General features: G+C 44.2%; 1 protein-coding gene across 3 annotated transcripts; it reads right to left on the bottom strand.

Moving 5' to 3' along the window:
* Nucleotides 1–272: 272 nt before the first annotated feature.
* LOC109401734 (uncharacterized) lies at nucleotides 273–19174 on the bottom strand. Of its 3 annotated transcripts, none has more exons than XM_062842914.1 (6): nucleotides 18616–19174; nucleotides 18052–18556; nucleotides 2922–6019; nucleotides 2787–2863; nucleotides 545–1996; nucleotides 273–480 (listed from the first exon to the last, which is right to left on the bottom strand). In XM_062842914.1, coding segments are annotated over exons 2-6 (4803 nt in total). In that variant the 5' UTR covers nucleotides 18054–18556; nucleotides 18616–19174; the 3' UTR covers nucleotides 273–306. The 3 variants fall into 3 exon arrangements, with proteins under 3 accessions (XP_062698898.1, XP_062698897.1, XP_019529874.2); XM_062842913.1 differs by having other exon boundaries at nucleotides 2787–2866; nucleotides 18616–19173; XM_019674329.3 differs by lacking the exons at nucleotides 18052–18556; nucleotides 18616–19174 and adding an exon at nucleotides 6075–6229 and having other exon boundaries at nucleotides 2787–2866.
* Nucleotides 19175–20360: the final 1186 nt, after the last annotated feature.

Below are 20360 nucleotides of genomic sequence, written 5' to 3'. Positions count from 1 at the left end.
TCAAATTTTGGGAGAAGGCATATAACCTGGTTAGGAATCGAATAAGCGGTGTGGAGCAAAAACGATTTTTTGAACCACGCTAGTACTACACGTTACCCAGCAATTACCGTGCCTGGGCTATCCGTAAACTACCGATTCTGAATTGAAATATCTCAGCTTGAATTGAAGTATCACATGCCAGTCCTCCTCGAGAGTGATACTATGAACGCCTCAGAGATTTTGTAATGAATCAGGGAAAGCTAAGAATACAATAAACCAAACTTGAACAGACATGTGTTGAACAATATATTTCCGAGAAGACTTTCATTACAGATGATAAAAAAATACTGCCGGGGCCCACTGTGCTGCTTTACCGATCCAACTCTTCGGATTGCAGTAGATGACGATTCTATGCTGCCTCTGCGTATCGATGTCCTCCAACAAGCTAGTCCTCCTGCGGTTAGAATAGTAGAACATGTTCGCTTCTCCGTCAACATAGATCTGAAAGACATCATGTTTCTTTAAAGTAACGAGCATATTGGAAACAATTCTTAGAAATATGTACCTCAAAACCACTGATCTGATCAACAAACTGTGGTGCAACCTCCCAATGAACCATCAGCTGATTTGCACCAACCGGGTGACACGAGATGATCTCGACTGGACTGACATATCTGCGTCCTAATTCGTCTGCATGTCTGCATTGGTAACTTAGAACTACGTCGCAAAGCATGGGATTACGATTGTCACGAACAGGAATTTCATTCACTTGCAAAGTTTCCTCCTGACGATGTGGCACCTTCGACCTCCTGAACTGTTCTTCAGACAGCTGTTGTGAATCTTTGCTCACAACGGATGTTGATCGTCTCTTAAGCGGCTGCTTTGAACCTTGTTCAGGTTGTTCACCGGAATCCGATAGTGAAATCACTGGGTCGACGATTGAAGCCGACGTTGATCGCCGTTGATATTCTTGCGGTTGAACAACCTGTTCAACATCGCTTCCGTTCGATTCAATGGAAGGTCGTTCCAACTCCATGCTGGGTATGGTAGATTCAGGAGTATCAGTTGTTGAAACAACTGTGTAGCTTCTTGTTGCATCGTCCAGCTCCAAAGACCCCATTGTTTGATCATCTTCAGAGCTCTCCACGGTGACAGGTTCCACGATTGAAACCCGAGTTGACCGACGCTTTTGACTGTCCTCAGCAATCGGCTCAGCATCAGTCGTTGTTACCAAGCTAGACAACCTCTTTTGTATTTGAGAGAAGATAGACTCCCGTTGCTCTGAGGTTTCTTCGTGCACCTGGACAACTGGAACATCAGTTTCCTTCGATTCAACTGCTTGCACTGCCGTTTCAACAGTCTCGGGTAAGATTTCAGGATCCGTTTGCGTGCCGCGATACTCTACTGTTTGACTAGCTGTTGATCGACGCGGTAATTCTTCAAATCGCACTTCACTTGACCGAGGTTGCTCAGGCACATTCTCCCGCGTTTGCTCTTCCTCTAAAACCACCACACACAAGTCCTGCGCAGGTACCAGTTCTGATGATCGTGCCGTTTTTTCTTCGAACAATCGTTCAGGACATTCAACAGCTGAAGCGAAACGATCCTGGGCATCAGTTGTTCCATCGGATTCCCGTCGTGACTCAACGCCCGTGGGACATTCGACCGCCGATACAAATTGATGATCCTGGACAACACTTTTCCCGGACGACGCTTGCGACAGTCGGTGCTTCTCTTCAAGCGAAACTATTTCCACCAACACAGACAGACGTCCATCGATCTCTTCCAAAGGAGGTGCCGTGGGGGCGACACTCACGAAGGAAGTTGACGAATCACTCGAACTCGATTGGACGCTGGGTAGGGGAGATGTTGGTGGTGAAGGTATTGGATCCAGATATTGGGGTCCCATTGGGACCGGTTGAGGAACGGGGTTACGAAGTAGGTCGCACAGCTCGGTCATTTGCTGTTTAAGTTCTCGTAGTGTGCTCTCAATGTTGTCCAGACGGGAGGGATGGTCCTGTAAAGATACATAAAGATTAAACTTATTAAACACAAAATCTTCCAGGATTCTCTGATGAAACTTCATGAAGACTTCGTTCATCCCTTTCCCCTTCAAAAATTTGTTCGGATCGTAGGCCTTAGCTAGACTCTCCACCTACCCCCTCTCCACAAATCTTCGTGGTTTATGAATGGCCCTCTTAACAACTTCTTGGAGTTTCCTGAAACACCTATGCAATCTCTCGAAACATTGATAAACTTCTTTTTGAAACTCCACTGAACCTTCTTCTGATACCTTCACATAACACCCCTGATTCTCTGATGTAACCATTTTTAAACTCTTGTAACATCCACAAAATCCCTGAAACTCCCAAAAAAACCTCAGTACTTTCCTGATTTTTTTGAAACCTCAATCTGAGAGAGACGGAATTGTGGAAATAAATGTGTTTATGGTGTGGTATCTCCATTCTGTAGAATCGTTACCTGGTCTGTGGCATAGTTGGTTAAAACGCTGGTCCTGCGAATATGAAGGCGTAGGTTCGAATCCTACCAGAATGTGATATTTTTTTCACCAATCAATTTCCCAATTTGGCAATTAGCACCATTCTATGCCTTCCAGTTACAATTTTTTTTCTGTATATTGCAGTCATACCAGCAAATCTGGTAAATGCCAGTAAAGGGCAATTAAGTTAGTGAGAGAATAAATGATTCGAATGATAAAAGTGTACAAGTGATTGGAATCGAACAACTTGCAACAACTCAGAAAATTTCAGTGGCATTCTCATTTTATCAATATGGTCAATACTTACACTTAATCTCTCGAGCTGTTGAACGCTTCGTTTGGCCACGGAACCTACGCATTGAATAGACTTCGCATGTTGTAATACTTCTGAAAAAGACATAATTTTAACCAACTTTGAACAAACTGCATCGATCCGACTTACCTTCCGTTTGTTCCTCAGCTGTAGCCTCCTGACTATCCTGCAGCTCAACAACATAATTCTCCTCCATATTCCCACTGGTTTGAATGAAACTTGATCGTATCTCCCGAATCTTTTCCGTCCCTGCCACAGCGATTTTCTCCAAAATGACACCCAGCGTCTCCCGCATCGGATCCATCGTCTCTTGAATGTAGCTTTGAATCAACTCGAAGTACCTACTCAATGTCTCCTGCAGTCGGAACTCCTCTTGATCACCTGCCCGCTCAACTTCTCCCTCCCGCTCACTTCCAAAATCGGCCACACAAGAGTTCACAACCTCCGGCACTATCTCGCTCGTAACCAGCTGCTCGGACTCGTCCGACAGTCGCCGAACTTCCGTCACACATTCCACCTCCGATTCCACCTTGGAAACTCCCTCCAAATCCATCATCCTAGCCTCGAAAAACAAGCCTAGATTGTGCTGGCGATCGCGAACGTTCCCACTGAGCACCACGTACTGAGCTCCCTCCTTTCGTTCCAGTTCGCCAGATGCCGAGTCCAGGCGTAGATGGATCGAGTCTCGCGACTTGTCCGTCACCTTCAGCTTCCCGGCTTCGTCCAGCAGTTTGGAAAACAGATGAAGCATCCGTTGCTTCACGGCCGCTCGTCCGCTGGAGAACTGCATGAGCGAGCCCTTCCGCTGCTGGTCCCACGACTCCGGAACGTTCAACGACTCTTCCAGGAACTGTCGCAAATCGTCGATCGCACTGTTCAACTTCTGCCGTTCGTCCTCCAGTTGCTGGGATATGTCTGAAGGTGTCCGCTCGTCCGCTTCGTCGGGTTGTTTTAGCAGATGGAACGATACGGAGGGTTTCCGCTGGACGGATATCCCCGGTTCGGGTTCGAGGGTTGATTCCGACTCGGGTTCCGCTGAAATAGCCGGTGCAGGTTCCTTGCCAAGAAAGGATTTCACCCGGAAGCTCCATCCGCCGATGATTCGGAGAAGTGTTAGGAACAGGGTATGGAACGTCGTGAGGTAGGACACTTCACGGCCCTCGGAAGGTTCTTCGTCTCCTAGAAGGTTGTGGATTCGTTGAACCATTTCGCGAGACGGGTGGTCCGAGGAGAAACGTTCGAGAAGGAAAGGGTCATTGGTTATGGCTGTCACACCCGGAGAACTGGTGACACTGGGTGGTGCATGAAGTTCGATATTTTCTGCGGAGACGTTCTTCAGCACTCCTAGGAGTTCTTCGAGAGCGCCGGACAGTGAGGTGTCATAGTGGATGAGTATATCAAGAAGTGCTCCTCGTAAGGTTCGTAGAATTTGATCGTCCGTGTACTGGGAGTTTTCCTCACAGATCAACTCGTCCAGGTAGTTTATCAAGACATCGGTAGAATACGGTTCTTTGGAGTGACAAGTTGCAAGCTCAGGATCTGCGATGTCCTCTAGGGCACTTCGAAGTTGATTAATTATCAACAGAGGATCTTCGTTTGCTTCGGGATTCATAAGCCGATGAACGACAAATTTCATCTTTTCCAGAACGTACTTTTCGCAATATTCGTCGGACAGTTCAACTCTAGGGCAGTGGAAGGCTTGGACGATGATCGAAGCTAGGGATTGCAAATCAACGTCGGTCAGCTCACTGCTCATAATGAACAATTCGATCAAAAGTCGAATGCTTGCCAGCAGATCTTTCGGGTCGCTACAAGATTGAGCGTGAATCCAGTTTTTGCTTGAAGTTTGAATAACGATCGAACCCCCCGAATAGTTGAGAACTCCAATGACTTTGTCGTCGCTTTCCTTCACGCTGATGGCTGACTCACCACTTTCTGCTGTGCCGCTTCTGATGGACTGATCCAACTCGCTTTTGATTTGATCCACTATAGTCTCACGATCGCTGTCCGCATGCATTTGAACCAACAGCTTTCCGGACGATTGTTGAACCAAATTTTGGAGAAGATCTTTCATAGATCGAACCATTTCCGACCGATCTTGTTCAACAGAGAAGTTGTCCACGTTAGTCTTCACCACGGCAGATGATGAATTTGGGAAACTCAGAACCCCAATGACATTATTCCCTGATCTGCTGATGGTTATTTCCGGTTCAGTTCCCAACGTTTGTCCCAGGATCCGCTCCTGACTGTGCAACGATTCTTGGAGCAAGCTCTTCAACCGTTCAACACCTACCCGCTCGTCATCCTCACATCCGGAGAGGCTTTTAGAAGCTCCATTGCTCGACTCGGGAACTTGTACAAATAGTGCTGCGTCGTTGTCTTTCCTAAAGTACGCTACAAGTGCTTCCGACTTAGGGCAGCCCGTGTCTTCCCTGGAAAACGTATGAATTGCGATCGTATCTTCCGGTTGATACAGCATCTCTCCCAATGTGTTCTGCAGCTTGATCAAAATGGACTCCCGAGACGATCCTTGAACACGTCGAAGAACATCCTCCGTCAACTCCATCATATTCTTGGCAGTTTCCACGTGGCCCAGCTGACCAGCCCTAGATCTCTGTGAATCTTCCAATCCCGGGTACTTCAAAATCACCGTGCTGGTCTGATCGTTCAACATTTCGTTTACCTCCCCCATGTATTCTAGAATCTCATTGTAACCACCCAGACTTCCCCTGGACAGCTGCATCAGCACCGTACTGTCCGGATCAATCATAGTCCCGACGGCTTGTCCACGGACGTTACCCACCACCGATATGGATTTCTTCCGCACTTCCATACCCTCGCCACTGGCTCCAGGTTCAATAACCGGAACCGAAGATACCGCCGTACTTACGACTTCCTCCAGGGCCATCTCCGAGTCGCTCTCTTCCGATGGGATACTTTCCGACGAAACGGTCCACTCCGAGTTGGTGTCCTCGTCATCTTCTAGCCGGTATGTTCCGTCAAAAACCGTTGGATGTAGCGGAGGAGCGGGAATATAGTTCCTTGTAAACAGTGACGTTTGCTCTGAACTTGAGAGGGATCGAAGAGACTGAATGACCTGGACGTGGCCATCTTCGGACACCTCGATAACGATGTGATTGTTGCTGGAGGTACGAATAGCTCGACGTGTTCGATTGGATCGGTTTCGTTGGCGTTCCTCCATTACGGATGATTTGGAATTTCGATACCTTGAAATTGAGAATTCGGAATATTAGTTATTCGGAGAACATTTTCAAAACTTACAATAAATTTTAAAATTTGAGCTTCAATCAAAAATTTGACATCCACTAGGCATTCCAACCAAGGCTAAACTCATCATAAAATATAAATAGACTACTAAGATGTGATCAAGATAAACACTGGTCTATCGATTACAAAGATCATCTGTTTAGAGTTGTTTTTCTCCGCAGTCTGGGTTGTCCTTCTGATTTCAGCTAGATTGAGGAGGTACGTCTCGAGCGTCTGTTTACCAAGGAGGTGCGGCTCAAACAGCGTCTGTTCTGGCATCCAGCGGCTGAGTATGAAATGCTTCTCCACCGGAAGCTATACCTAAGCTGGCCGCATTACCACGGTGGATAGGGGACCTTAGGCCAACAACCTACTGTTTCCGAAACCCAAAACCGTTATGAAAACCGAAAATGGAAGATGACGAACTGATTCAACGGTAACGACTTTTAGGCGTCTTAGTAAAGGTACCCAAAAAAGGTGACCTGACTGTATGCGATGATTGGCTGCGCATCATGTTACTGCGTATCGTTCTCAAAGTCCTCTGCGAATTGATCTTTAACCGGAGAAAATTGACGCAACCACTCTTTGGCGAGCGTTCGTTCGAGACAGTCGCAACTTTTCGTTCGTCCGGTTTGTCTCCAGTTCGGTGGCTATTTTCGTGCTAGTGTTTCCGAGTGATTAAGTTTATTAAGTAAAAATCCCTAGTGGGACGCGTGCGATTGGCTAGGCCACAATTTTTGCCGCAAAAGTTCGTTTAGTTTGAGTAAAGTTCACGTTTTTATTATATCACGTGGCGCATTGTCCGATTATCGAGCACAGCAGTGCAGCACCCCCCGCATACCGCGCCGCTCGCGCGGCCGTGATCGGCTTCTTCCAGTGAGTACCCAAGCTCATCGTCGTCGACAGCAGCAGCCCACCGAGAGAAGAGCAGAGAGCGTTCAACCGCTGCACACCGCTCGCCTCCTCCCAGTGCGGGCGATCCCATCGCTTGGACCTGTCGTCGTCGAGCCTGTGGCAAAACAGAGCACAAAGCTAAGTATTCAAAGTTACCCCTCGTTGTTCCCCCCTCTCCACTGACTCTTTGATTAGATTTAATTTGGTATATAAGCAGTTTTTTTTTCTCTTTTTTTTTCCTCACTTTCCCTGTACAGTTAATTTTGTCCCTTGTTTTTTTGATTATTTCGTCCCCGTGATAAGTGTTAGTTTAAGATTTTTGAGTGCCCCGTGGTGGTAGTTAGCTGCCACAATGGGCGATGATGATGATGGCGGGGGTACATCGTACCGCATCAACGAAGCTTTGTTATTGGCATCGGATTGCTCGAGCCAACAAGGCGATTTAAATGCTAACCCCTTTGCCCCCCTTCACCCTGGTGCTTCTCCAATGGACACCAACAGTAAATCTGTTTCGACGTCCCCCCGCCTCAAGGCCTACCCTCCCGACTTTGGCGGGCCATATGTTGTTTTCTTCCGACCCAAAGGCAAACGTTTGAACACCGTTCAAATCAGCAAGGATCTGACTAAGCGGTATTCTTCCGTTGTCTCCATTGACATGGTCGGTACAGCTAAGCTTCGGGTGACAGTAGGCGACCGAAAGCACGCTAATGAGATTGTAGCCTGCGAGTTGTTTACTCTTGAGTATTTTGTCTACCTTCCGAGCGCGTCAATTGAGATTTCGGGGAAGGTCGCCGACGCATCTTTGACCTGCGAAACGATCATGCAAGGCTGTGGTCGTTTCCATAACCCTTCTCTACCTCCTGTCCAGATACTGGATTGCCGGCAACTGCATTCGGTATCCCAGGAGGGCGAGAAGAAGGTTTACACACCATCTGAAGAATTTTCTGTGACCTTCTCCGGATCTGCATTACCAGATCTGCTGGTGATTGGCAAACTTCGGCTACCTGTGAGGCTGTATGTACCGAAGATAATGAATTGCATCAATTGCAAGCAGCTGGGCCACACCGCCCAGTACTGCAGCAATAAACCTCGCTGTGCAACATGCGGGGAGAGACATGTGGACGGTGCGTGTAAAACGCCGCCCAAGTGTGTTTATTGTGGTAGCGACCGTCCACACGATCTCAATGTTTGCCCGAAGTACATACAGCGAAAACAACATCAAAAACGATCGTTGCAGCAGCGTTCAAGGCGAAGCTACGCCGAAATGCTGAGAAAAGCTGCTCCGGTCGTTGAATCACGCAACATCTACTCGTCTTTGTCTCTCGATGATCAGGGCTCTGACTCTGAGGTCGGGGACGGGGTTCCCTTTGTTTTTAAGGGTGAAACGAGGAAACGGGTGAGGCTCCAGAGACCCACCAAAAAACCTCGGAATCTGCCTAGCAGTGACCCCCAACCCACCGTGACAAATTCTAAGAGTGTTAAAAAAGGTAACAAACGTTCACCTCCTGGATTCAAAATCCAAGATGAACGAGAGTTTCCTTCGCTCCCGGGAACATCAAAAATCCCAGATGTCCCAATTTTTTCGACTTCTCAGCCAGAGGGACAGCATTCGGAGAACCAGGAACAACCTCTTGGTGCTCCGATGTTTACGCTTTCTGGCATCGTAGACATCGTCCTTAACTTCTTTAATGCTTCTGACTCAGTGAAGAGCATTGTCAATGCACTTCTTCCTTGTGTGTCTCCTCTTTTGAAGCAGTTGGCTTCTAAAATGCCCCTCCTTGCGACATTCGTATCTTTCGATGGCTAATTTAACCACCGAGGTCGAAGATATGATTTCTGTGCTACACTGGAACTGTCGTAGTATCGTACCAAAATTAGACTCTTTCAAATTTTTAATAAACAATTTACAATGCGATGTTTTTGCGCTATCCGAAACATGGCTGACACCCGATGTAACCTTACCATTTTCCGATTTCAACATTATCCGTCTTGATCGGTCCGACTCGTACGGAGGGGTGCTTTTAGGGATCAAAAAGCAGCACTCATTTTACAGAGTCGATTTTCAACCGATGACAGGCATCGAAGCCGTCGCATGTGAGGTGACAATCCGAGGTAAAACCCTCAGTGTTGCCTCCATATATCTTCCACCGAGAACTGCGATATCTCGCAGGGATCTCGCCCACATCTGCTCGGTTATGCCTGAGCCACGGCTGCTCATGGGAGATTTCAACTCCCATGGTACAGGCTGGGGGGAACTGTACGATGACAGCCGTTCAACTTTGATATATGACCTCTGCGACGACTTCAACATGACAATTTTGAACACCGGAGAAGTTACGCGAGTGGCACCTCCAGCTAAAGATGGCAGTCCTAGAGACAGCCGATTAGACCTCTCAATCTGTTCGAGCTCACTATCGCTGGAGTGTACATGGAAGGTTATCCAGGATCCCCATGGTAGTGATCACCTTCCGATCGTTGTTTCTATTTCCAATGGTTCACGTCAACCTCCATCTGTTGACATTTCCTACGACCTCACGAAACACATTGACTGGGGAAAGTACGCGGAAGCAATTATCGACGGTGAGCAATCGGTAGAAATTCTTCCACCGCGGGAAGAGTATCAGTTTCTATCAGAACTGATCATCAGTAGCGCGCTGCAGGCACAACGTCGGCCAGTTCCAGGTCCTTCGGCTCGCAGGAAACCCCCCAATCCGTGGTGGGATAGCGAGTGTACAGAAATCTATCGCGAGAAATCCGCGGCGTTCAAAGAATTTCGGAAACGCGGTTCAGTCGAAAACTTTAAGCGGTACACTTCCCTTGAAAGCAAGTTCAAGAACTTGATCAAGGCGAAGAAAAGCGGTTACTGGCGTCGGTTCGTCGAGGGTTTATCGCGTGAGACATCAATGAGAACTCTTTGGAACGTCGGGAGAAGAATGCGTAACGCGTCGTCGGTAAACGAGGATCGAGAAAGCTCTCCTCGGTGGATTCTCAAGTTCGCAAAAAAAGTTTGTCCAGATTCCGTACCCGCGGAGCGAATAATTCGGGATGTTTCCGAGGATAGGGACGACATGGATAGGCCGTTTTCGATGGTTGAATTCTCACTTGCTCTTCTTTCATGTAACAATTCCGCTCCAGGAATGGATCGAATTAAGTTCAACTTGCTTAAAAACCTCCCCGACGTCGCTAAGAGGCGCTTGTTGAACTTGTTCAATCAGTTCCTGGATAACAACATCATTCCGGATGATTGGAGGCAAGTGAGAGTGATAGCTATTCAAAAACCCGGGAAACCCGCGTTGGATCATAATTCGTACCGTCCAATCGCGATGTTGTCTTGTCTACGGAAGTTGTTAGAGAAGATGATTCTCTTTCGACTGGACAAATGGGTTGAATCGAATGGCATGTTGTCTGATACACAATTTGGTTTCCGCAGAGGCAAAGGAACGAACGACTGTCTTGCGTTGCTTACTTCAGAAATTCAGCTTGCCTTTGCTCAAAAGCAGCAAATGGGCTCAGTGTTTTTGGATATTAAGGGAGCTTTTGATTCAGTTTGTGTCGATGTTCTCTCCGACAAACTACACGGAAGTGGCCTTTCACCAATTTTGAACAACTTTTTGTATAATTTGCTGTTTGAGAAGCAAATGAGTTTTACTCATGGCGACTTGACAGTTTCACGAATTAGCTACATGGGTCTCCCCCAGGGTTCATGTTTAAGCCCCCTTCTTTACAATTTTTATGTTAGAGACATAGATGATTGTCTCATGGAAAATTGCACGTTAAGACAGCTTGCGGATGACTGTGTTGTTTCTATAACGGGATCAATAGCAGTCGATCTGCAAGGACCACTACAGGATACTTTGGACAATTTGTCTACTTGGGCTCTCAAGCTGGGTATCGAATTCTCTCCGGAGAAAACTGAGATGGTTGTCTTTTCTAAAAAACACAAACCGGCAAAGTTTCCGCTCCATCTGATGGGTAAGACAATCACTCATAGCATGTCTTCTCAATATCTCGGTGTCTGGTTCGACTCCAAATGCACCTGGGGGAAGCACATTGTGTATCTGATACAGAAATGCCAAAAGCGAATCAACTTTATGCGAACTATTACCGGAACATGGTGGGGAGCACATCCGGAAGATCTGATCAAGCTGTACCAAACAACCATTCTGTCGGTTTTAGAATACGGTAGCTTCTGTTTTCAATCCGCGGCGAAAACACACTTGCTGAAGCTTCAACGGGTTCAGTACCGTTGTCTTCGGATCGCGTTAGGTTGCATGAACTCAACTCACACTATGAGTTTAGAGGTACTCGCTGGTGTACAGCCTCTGACAGACCGCTTTGCGGAGTTATCGTTCCGGTTCCTCATCCGATGCGAGGTTGTGAATCCATTGGTCATAGAAAATTTCGAAAAGCTGCTCGAACAGAATCCTCAAACTCGTTTTATGAGTGTGTACTACTGGTACATGACGCTGGAGGTAAGCCCATCTCCGGTTAACACCAATCGTGACAACTTCTCAGACTTCGACAGCTCCTCTGTGGATTTTGATCTCTCTATGAAGGATGAGATCACCGGTATACCGGAATCTTTCCGTTCCATAGGTATTCCACAAATTTTTGCAAGTAAGTTCGGGCATGTTAGCGGGGACAGACAGTTCTTCACAGACGGTTCGAAAACCGATGATTCGAGTGGTTTCGGTGTCTACAACGAATTTCATAGCGCCACCTACATGCTTCAAAAGCCATGTTCGGTATACATTGCTGAGCTAGCGGCTATATACTACACCTTAGAGTACATTCGCACTCTTCCACCTGAGCACTACTTCATTTTTACCGACAGTCTAAGCTCTCTGGAGGCTGTTCGGTCAATGAAACCGATGAAGCACTCAGCGTACTTCCTGAATGGAATACGCCAAGTCTTGAGTGCTTTGTCCAAACGCTCATACACCATCACCATAGCTTGGGTCCCTTCACATTGCTCAATTCCGGGCAATGAGAAAGCGGACTCTCTGGCTAAGGTGGGCGCTAGCGGAGGCGATATTTACGAGCGTCAAATCGCCTTCGACGAATTTTTTGCATTGGCCCGTCAGGAGACCTTGATCAGCTGGCAACACAAATGGAGAGATGGAGAGATGGGTAGATGGTTGCACTCCATCATTCCACAGGTGTCGAAGAAGCCATGGTTCAAAGGGTTGGATTTAGGCCGCGATTTCATTCGTGTAATGTGTCGGCTGATGTCCAACCACTATTTGTTGAATGCACATACCTTCCGTATTGGGCTCTCAGAAAGCAATCTCTGTGTCTGTAGCGTAGCTTACCAGGATATCGAACATGTCGTGTGGGGATGCAATGAATATCGTGAGGTCAGATCTGAGCTGCATGAAATTCTCCGGGTCCGAGGAAAACAACAGAAACCCGTTAGAGAAGTGTTGGCAGGACTTGATTTGGAATACATGAACCTGATTTACCAGTTTTTGAAACGTGTTGATGTCAGAGTTTGATGTTGTACATTCCTTGTTTTCGTTGTCCGCCTTTTGGTTTTGTTGTTCGCCCCTGTCTGTCGTCACCCCCCTTCCGTTTGTCCTCTTCTTGTCGTTTTCTACCGATAAAGTCCTTACTTTTTGGTTCCGTTACAGATATGGACAATTTGTCCCATCAATGTTTTAGTATAAGTTAGCAAATAATTTAGTTTTAAACCCATAAATCCCTCCTTCCCAATTTTATTTTTTTTCTCAATCCTTAACCTCGAAACAGCCGCGAGTACTTCGGCTTCCCAAACTAACATAGCTTAAGGCAGTAATAAATTGTAAAATGTAAAATCATTGTAAAAAAACAAAAGATTTCGGCTCAGTTATGCTCATGTGGCGCCCGAGCCTTCCAAATAAACGAATAAGTAAAAAAAAAAAAAAAATTGACGCAACGCTCCGGCGGCAGCAAGCAGGATTCCGTGCCGGACGTTCCTGGGCGGACCATATTGTCACGTACCGTGTCATCTTTAAGCAAATCAATCAACTCCAATAGACTCATTGATTAAGAAAAAACTTTCGACCATCTCAAGCGCAAGAGTGTCCTGTAGTAAAAGAGACGGGTGAAAGTAATAAAAAAAGAAATATGTTGGTGTTGTATTTAGTACGCTGCGGAATTCATACGGTCAAAAACAATTTCGATAACTATATGGGTATTGAATAAACCAGAGCAGATCTGACAACAGGGAATCATGAAACGCAGCTTGTTGCGTTCAGAAGATGAAGAGAGAGAGAGAGAGAGAGAGAGAGAGAGAGAGAGAGAGAGAGAGAGAGAGAGAGAGAGAGAGAGAGAGAAACGCAACGTCGAAGACGGAGTCGAGCAGGAAATGCCTTGACGTGAATTCGTCCTTGAGATCATTAAATAGGTGCACCATTTTCGTGGATGAAAGACGTGTTCGTCGGCTGCTCCCAAGTTTGGATCCGACATCCCTGAGAAAATCATCGGCCTCATTGAAGCACAGTACGAGGCAAGCAAGCGTTAGACTGAAACCTAGCAGGACATCGCAGCAGATGCAAGCCCAGATGCTCATGGCAACGCAGTCTCAATAAGGAAATAGAAAAAGTTGCAAAAAATTTGACCTGGCCGCGGAGAACTTGGATGCTCAGGACTGAAAATATTGAAAATTCAGATAGCATCTAGGATAGCATAGCACGTTTAGTACTTATCTTGATATTCGCCGCTGTGCCATGCTATGGCGATAGTCAAAATTCCAATCGAATCGATTCACTAGAAACCGAGCGAGAACCGTACTGTCCAACATGAAAAACGACTGGTGGTCTTCTTGTTTTACCCGCCACTGTTTTAGGGAATTGAAAACATAAACAATGGACTTATCCACCGATGATCCAAATCCATCGCGGTCTGGGAATTTTGACACCATATCGTTCAATTCTGATTGGAAACGGTCCCGCTCTAGTGTCAAAATTCTCGGACCGCGATGAATTCGGTTCATCGGTGGATAAGTCCATGTAGTTGCGGGCAATGTTTACCTATCTTCCGGAAAGACAATCGGCTGAATAAAAGTGAAGTGCGTGAGAATTTTCCTCGATTTTCGTAACTGTTTTAAAAGAATGACTAAAAGTGCATCGTATTTGTGCCATTCGACTCACAAAACGGAAGGAGCACGATTTTTTCGTTTCCCACATATAAGGCAAATAACAGCGGTGAACTTTTCGAAGCGAAGACTTCACGAATGGCTGAAAACAAATAAAATACCCGACACCAAAATTGAAAAAATGTCGATCTTTTTTATTAGGAAAAGCTGCCACTATCACTGATGTGAATACTCAGGGCCGGATCTAAGGGGGGGCCGGGGGGCCAGGGCCCCGGGCCCCCACATTTTAGGGGCCTCCACAAAAATCGTTTATGCATGCTACACATTAACTTTATTGTTCAAAAACAGAAAAACATTTTTGCTCATTACATGTACCTCCACATTCGCTCTGGCCCCGGGCCCCACAATTTTTAATCCGGGCCTGTGAATAGTGTTGATTGGATACCATCAATCAACATTGCAAATTCCGACGAATCAATTAATCGCATCTACCCAGTTGACGTGACCAACCATGGGGGCTTTGAGTCATTCGAGGAAGCACTGCTCGGGACAGATTTGAACTCTACAGCTTTTCAACATGATTCTTTATCTCCAGCTGAAAATTTGGCTCGGAACAATGAGTGCCAGTATATTATGTCATGTTTCGGTTGTTCAATTCAATGTTCTTCTTCTTCTTTATGGCACGACGTCCCCACTGGGACTTGGCCTGCCTCGCTTCAACTTAGTGTTCTTTGAGCACTTCCACAGTTATTAATTGAAGGGCTTTCTTTGCCTGCCATTGCATGAATTTGTATATTGTGAGGTAAGTACAATGATACACTATGCCCAGGGAATCGAGAAAATTTTCCCGACCGGAACAGGAATCGAACCCGCCGTCTCCGGATTGGCGATCCATAGCCTTACCACTAGGCTAACTGGAGACCCCAATTCAATGTTTAGTTCGTATTTATAGCTGATTCTTCAAAACACACCATCGACGAGACACCAGGAAGAGCTAACCGCGTGGTGGTGGATGAAAGCGACTTCCAATCATTTGTGACAAATTCATTGGAACGATCCAATCACATGTCCTCTGAATGGACTACCCGCTTTGCGCGCAGCCACAGTTGATCAGCAGGAGTAAATCAATTTAATTTTGTATGGCGAAATGCATCTAAACTTGAATTACTTGAAATACAAAGCTTTTCCCGAAAAAATATTTGGTAGGCTTAATAGTGGTCACCATTGTGCACAACCACTACCAAATATTTTTTCGAATAATGTGTTCCACTTTGAAGAATTTGCCTTTAGGTGCTATTCGCCATACAATATTTTTGCGATTTACTTTTAGCGATTTTTTGCGCATAGAAGCTAGCGCCACATTGGTCGATGCGGAGAGTAGGAAAACAGCCGATGCAGTTAATTCATTGGAAGCTGTACTTTCAATTTGTACAGTGCCTAAATGTATTCTATTCTAATTCTACTATATCGAACTGGTTGCCGTAGCGCTGCTTTCACTTTCTACCCTATCTTGGTAGAATGATGAGCACCAGGAAGTTGATGTGTGGCTGTTGGTTGTTCCTGTTTCCAGTCCGATTGGGGGTCCATTATGGGTTGCCGTTCGCCGATGTAAAAGTATCCGGGTCCATTTGAGCCATTGGCTCAGAAGAGGGTCAGTGTCAGCTGCTCTCAGGGGGAAAGAGCAACTGACGAAAGTGCCGGGGCTGGGATTGAACCCATGACCATCTGCTTATGGAGAAGTATAGAGTTACAATTTTGTTTTGTTTTATAGTCGAGGTCGCCGAAGACAAGTTCTCGAAACTCACCACCGAGGACCCCAGCTGTATAAGGGATCACGGTTACTGCAAAGAAGAACAGTTCAGCTGTAGCATCTGTGTTGAAAATCTTTCGCAGGACCAAACAGAATTGGAAGGTATAAAAGAAAGAAAAACATCAAGATGCAATCATCGCGGCGTATCAGAAGGAACTTGCCGGGCTGCAAGCAAGAGTTGGTGTATTAGTAGTGGAGCTTTTGAAAAAAAAAAAGCACTGTGGCTTGGATTGGATTAATGATGACCGGTGATGCAAGGTGTTCACGGGAATTAGTAGCATAAGAACTTCGAAAATAATCTTTGCATACCTTGAAAACTGCTTGTTTCAGCTCCAGTGTGCTTTATCCAAGGATCAAATGCTCGTAATGACTCTTCGGAAACTGCGAAGAAACACTCCATGCCGTCCCCATAATGCTAGAACTAGGTAACTCGAAATTTCACGTTTTTGAGTTGAATATACCATTATATCGAGCTTTTTGAGCTCTATTATATATCCAAATACCAATGAAATACAATTATAAACGACGAAAATATTCACCATTTTCAGAACTAGGTATCTCAGTGTAGAATACAAGAACTGAGTGCTATAACTAGGTAACTGAGAAAATCATAATATGATATTATCTATTTCCAATCGCACAGGTTAAAATCTATTGGACGCTTGGACGTGGAAATGTTACTAGTCATTCTTTTGTTAGTAGATTGAAAATCTACTACTGTTTTTCATTTTAGGTCTAAAAACTTGAAATATTTTACTTGTATTGATTTAGCTAAAAACTGTGATTGTTCGTAGACGATTATTTTATGAACATATTGAGGTGTCATGTGGTGATATAGCAGGCATCCTAGCAAATTCAGCGATTACATGTTAATTTCAATATGTGAACCCTTTTGAATTTGCATACTGCAACAAGAAAACTGAAAAGAATGAAAGCAATAGTGGTAAAAAGTAGGTATCTCAGTTCATCTCTTCCATTATTTATGTTGCATTTTGAGTGCTATAACTAGGTAACTCGACAATTTTTCAACCATTTATTGATTTTATCAAAGGTTTAAACCAAAATAGTTCAAAACTTTTTCTTGTAGCAGAAAGAGTAGAAGCTGAATAAGCAATAAATGCTAAAAAATAATTATTTCCAAGGCTCCAGACCTTTGGAACAACTGCATGAAAAATTGTAAAATTTTCAAAGTCGTTTTTCTCGAAACTATGATTTTCGAGTTAGGGTCTTGTACCATTTGGGCAGGTGTACCTATTTTGGGCACTTGCCACTGTAACTAAGTTAACTTCTAATGGATTGACTTGAATTTTTGTATAGAGTTAGGCACGTGCAGTATCTCACTCTATACAAAAACTCAAATCAATCGGTTTGAGATTGACTTAGTTATAGTGGCAAGTGCCCAAAATAGGTACACCTGCCCAAATGGTACAAATCCCTACCTAGTTCTAGCATTAAGGGGACGATTTGTAGATTTAGCTGAGGAGTATTCTGTGTGTAGTACAACAATATCGAAGTATTTCCATAGAACTTTATTTGTTTTGTACGAAACATTGAAATATGCTTTAGCACCTGTTTCGAAGGACATAAGTATTCGTCATCTGCCGCGAATAGTATGGTGCGCGTCCTATACACATAATTGATTGTTTTGAGGTATCTACTAAAGAATTCACGGACCCTAAAGCAGCTCTCTCTCCCACCACAGCTCATATAAAATGAGAGAAACAACGACCTTTTTTATTGCCATGTCAGCTGATGGTCGAGTATCTTTTATATCCCATGCATATGCTGGTCGGTGTTCGGATCGAAAAATCGTGGAAACTTCCGGTTTTCTCGACATACTTGAGCCAGGTGACGTCGTCATTGCAGACAACGGTTTCGATGTGAGCGATTTAATTTCATCCAAGGGGCAATCTTCAACATCCCAACATTCCTGCGGAAGAACACACAACTGAACCCCTTAAACTTGAAGAGAGATAAGCAAATACCTGCATTACGAGTACACATAGAACGAGTAATTGGGGTCCTAAAATCCAAATATGAATATCTTAATGGGCTGATTTTAGTGGATTCATCAAGACTTAAAAAATGAGAAAGGGAGAGGGAGAGTAACGTCCTTCTTGATTTTCTTGATTATTGTACTTTTTTCGAAATCATATGTATTCTATGTATGAACTTGTAATGGTTTGGTGGCCTGTTATTTAGTTTTTACTTACATGAGGACGCGACGTGTCGGGAACTGTATCTGGAACTACACTATCTTTTTCAAAAGAGGTTGTCTGCGAAGAATCTGCACACTCCATCAGCGTACTTCACAGGTTCACACCTGTCGCTGACTCATTTCCCAGAAATCGTGTAACAAAATTGTCGAAGCTGTCCAAAGTAGAAGCGTCATGTCCACCGGGGTTTTCTATGGAGCTCCTGAACTTGAAAACACTGTTGTCAGAACCTTTAAAAGAATAAAAATCCATGAGTATAACTATGTAGTACTAGTTGTTGGCCGAAATAATCAGGGTCTGAAATATATGATTTTCACAACGATTGCGATGGATTTTGATCCGAGCTAATTAAAATAAATATTGAATACAAGTTTTTCAAGACTTCCGCTTCCATGTTGTTTCAATTGGGCTTCAAGAACAATATAAGATTTATCCGGGTTGGGCACATTTAATGTGGGGGCCCAATCGATATCAGATGTATCTGTATCCTTTGCAGATTTTCCTAAAAAAGTAAATCGAAATTCTTATAAAAATATATCATTTAGCATTCCTTCAATTTACCAGTTACAAAATGCAAATTACAAACAAATTTGTTTGTGGAAGCATAATGGGATCTGAATCCCAATATGCCAATCCATTTCAGGAATCTTCGCCTAGAAAGCATCGGTGAATTTTTTTTTACTGTAGGGAATCTTAAAAAACGTATGTATACAGCCGGGTACAACACACTTTCGAGGCATTTGTGATTTTTAAACGGACGGAAAAATTACAAACGAAACACGGGACCGCTCACACTTATTTCTGAATTGTCTGTTCGGTACTTTTTTGACGAGATTATAACAGCAGTACGATCTCGGTAGTTTCGGTAATCGATTTTACTGAGGCTCAGTAAAACAACTGTCAAAATCGTATGGAAAAGGTAAACAATGCATTTTTGCTGAACGAGTTCGGTGCTCAGCAGTTTTAATCTCGTCAAAAAATTACCGAACTCGGTAATCAAAATTAAGTGTGCTGGAAACGGATGATCACGAAACAAAGAAAACGGTGGACGGATTGTCACAGCAAATTCAAAGCTAATACTGTTGTGAAATCTTTATCCTGGTGGATATGATTGTAAACATGACCAAATTTAACAAAGCAATATATGTAAACACCGTGCACAGTCAAAGTCATTTGTAAATATGTCGACTCGACAGTCGACAACATCATGATGCATACACTGCGGCAAAAATACTTAGGAATTTAATAAGTCGCAACTTATGAACGGACGATTTGTCTGTTTCATTACTCGCTTATTTATTTTATAGTTTTTGTGAACGCGTTCCATATCTACACACTTAATTTGGAATACCGTGTTCGGTAATTTTTTGACGAAAATAGAACAACTGAATACAGCTATATTGCATTGTTTACTTTTTGCTCCTGATTTTGACAGATGGTGTACTGAGCCTCAGTAGAATCGATTACCAAAGCTACCGAAATAGTTCTGCTGTTCTATTTTCGTCAAAAAAGTGCTGAACAGACAATTCAGGATTGAGTGTGTACAACTTATGATTGACATAAGCGATATGGTTGTGAAAAAGCCATAATTGAAATTTATGAAAATCTTCAAAATGAGGACATGGATTCCAGCAAGTTGCGTCCTAGACAAACAATCATTACTCACAGATCAGTTTTCGGAACCATCGGACACTCAAAATCAAATTGATTTTATTTAAGCGCCATTTTTATATATATATATTGCTAGATAAGTCTGGGTATTTGATTTCAATAAGAGCAAACATACGAGAGTTATAATTTTGATCCAATGATATTCCTAAGCGAAACTTATGATTTTGTTAGTGACTGGACATACATTTTTGTCCTCTTTAATCATAAGTGAAATTTATGTCTTTCAACAATAATTGTAATGTTACCAAATCTTAGGGGAATCTTATGTTCTTCCTAAGTTTTTTTGCCTCAGTGTAGGCTCATTATGCTTTTCAAGCAGAGCACAATAAATATTTCTCAAAGTGAAAGAAAAACGCCTCAAGAAATATTGACCAACGAACCAGAATCTGTATGCGCCTATGGTTATGCAAACCGGGGATGTATACCTTGCATAGTCAACTGTGGCCACGATGAATGAGTGCAATACTCGCAATACTGGGCTCACTTCGAAGTGGCGGAGGATGCGGAAGAAATATATTAGGGTAAACAGGTATAATATGCCCCCCCCTAAACAGAAATGGCAATATATCTAAAATTGACGCCTTATTCCATCTATTGTTCACTGCAAATCGTTGTTACTAAAGTTAGTGAAGTGT

Source organism: Aedes albopictus, chromosome 3 (assembly GCF_035046485.1).
Source record: "Aedes albopictus strain Foshan chromosome 3, AalbF5, whole genome shotgun sequence".
Lineage (NCBI taxonomy): Eukaryota > Metazoa > Arthropoda > Insecta > Diptera > Culicidae > Aedes > Aedes albopictus.
This window is presented reverse-complemented; position numbering and strand designations above follow the sequence as displayed.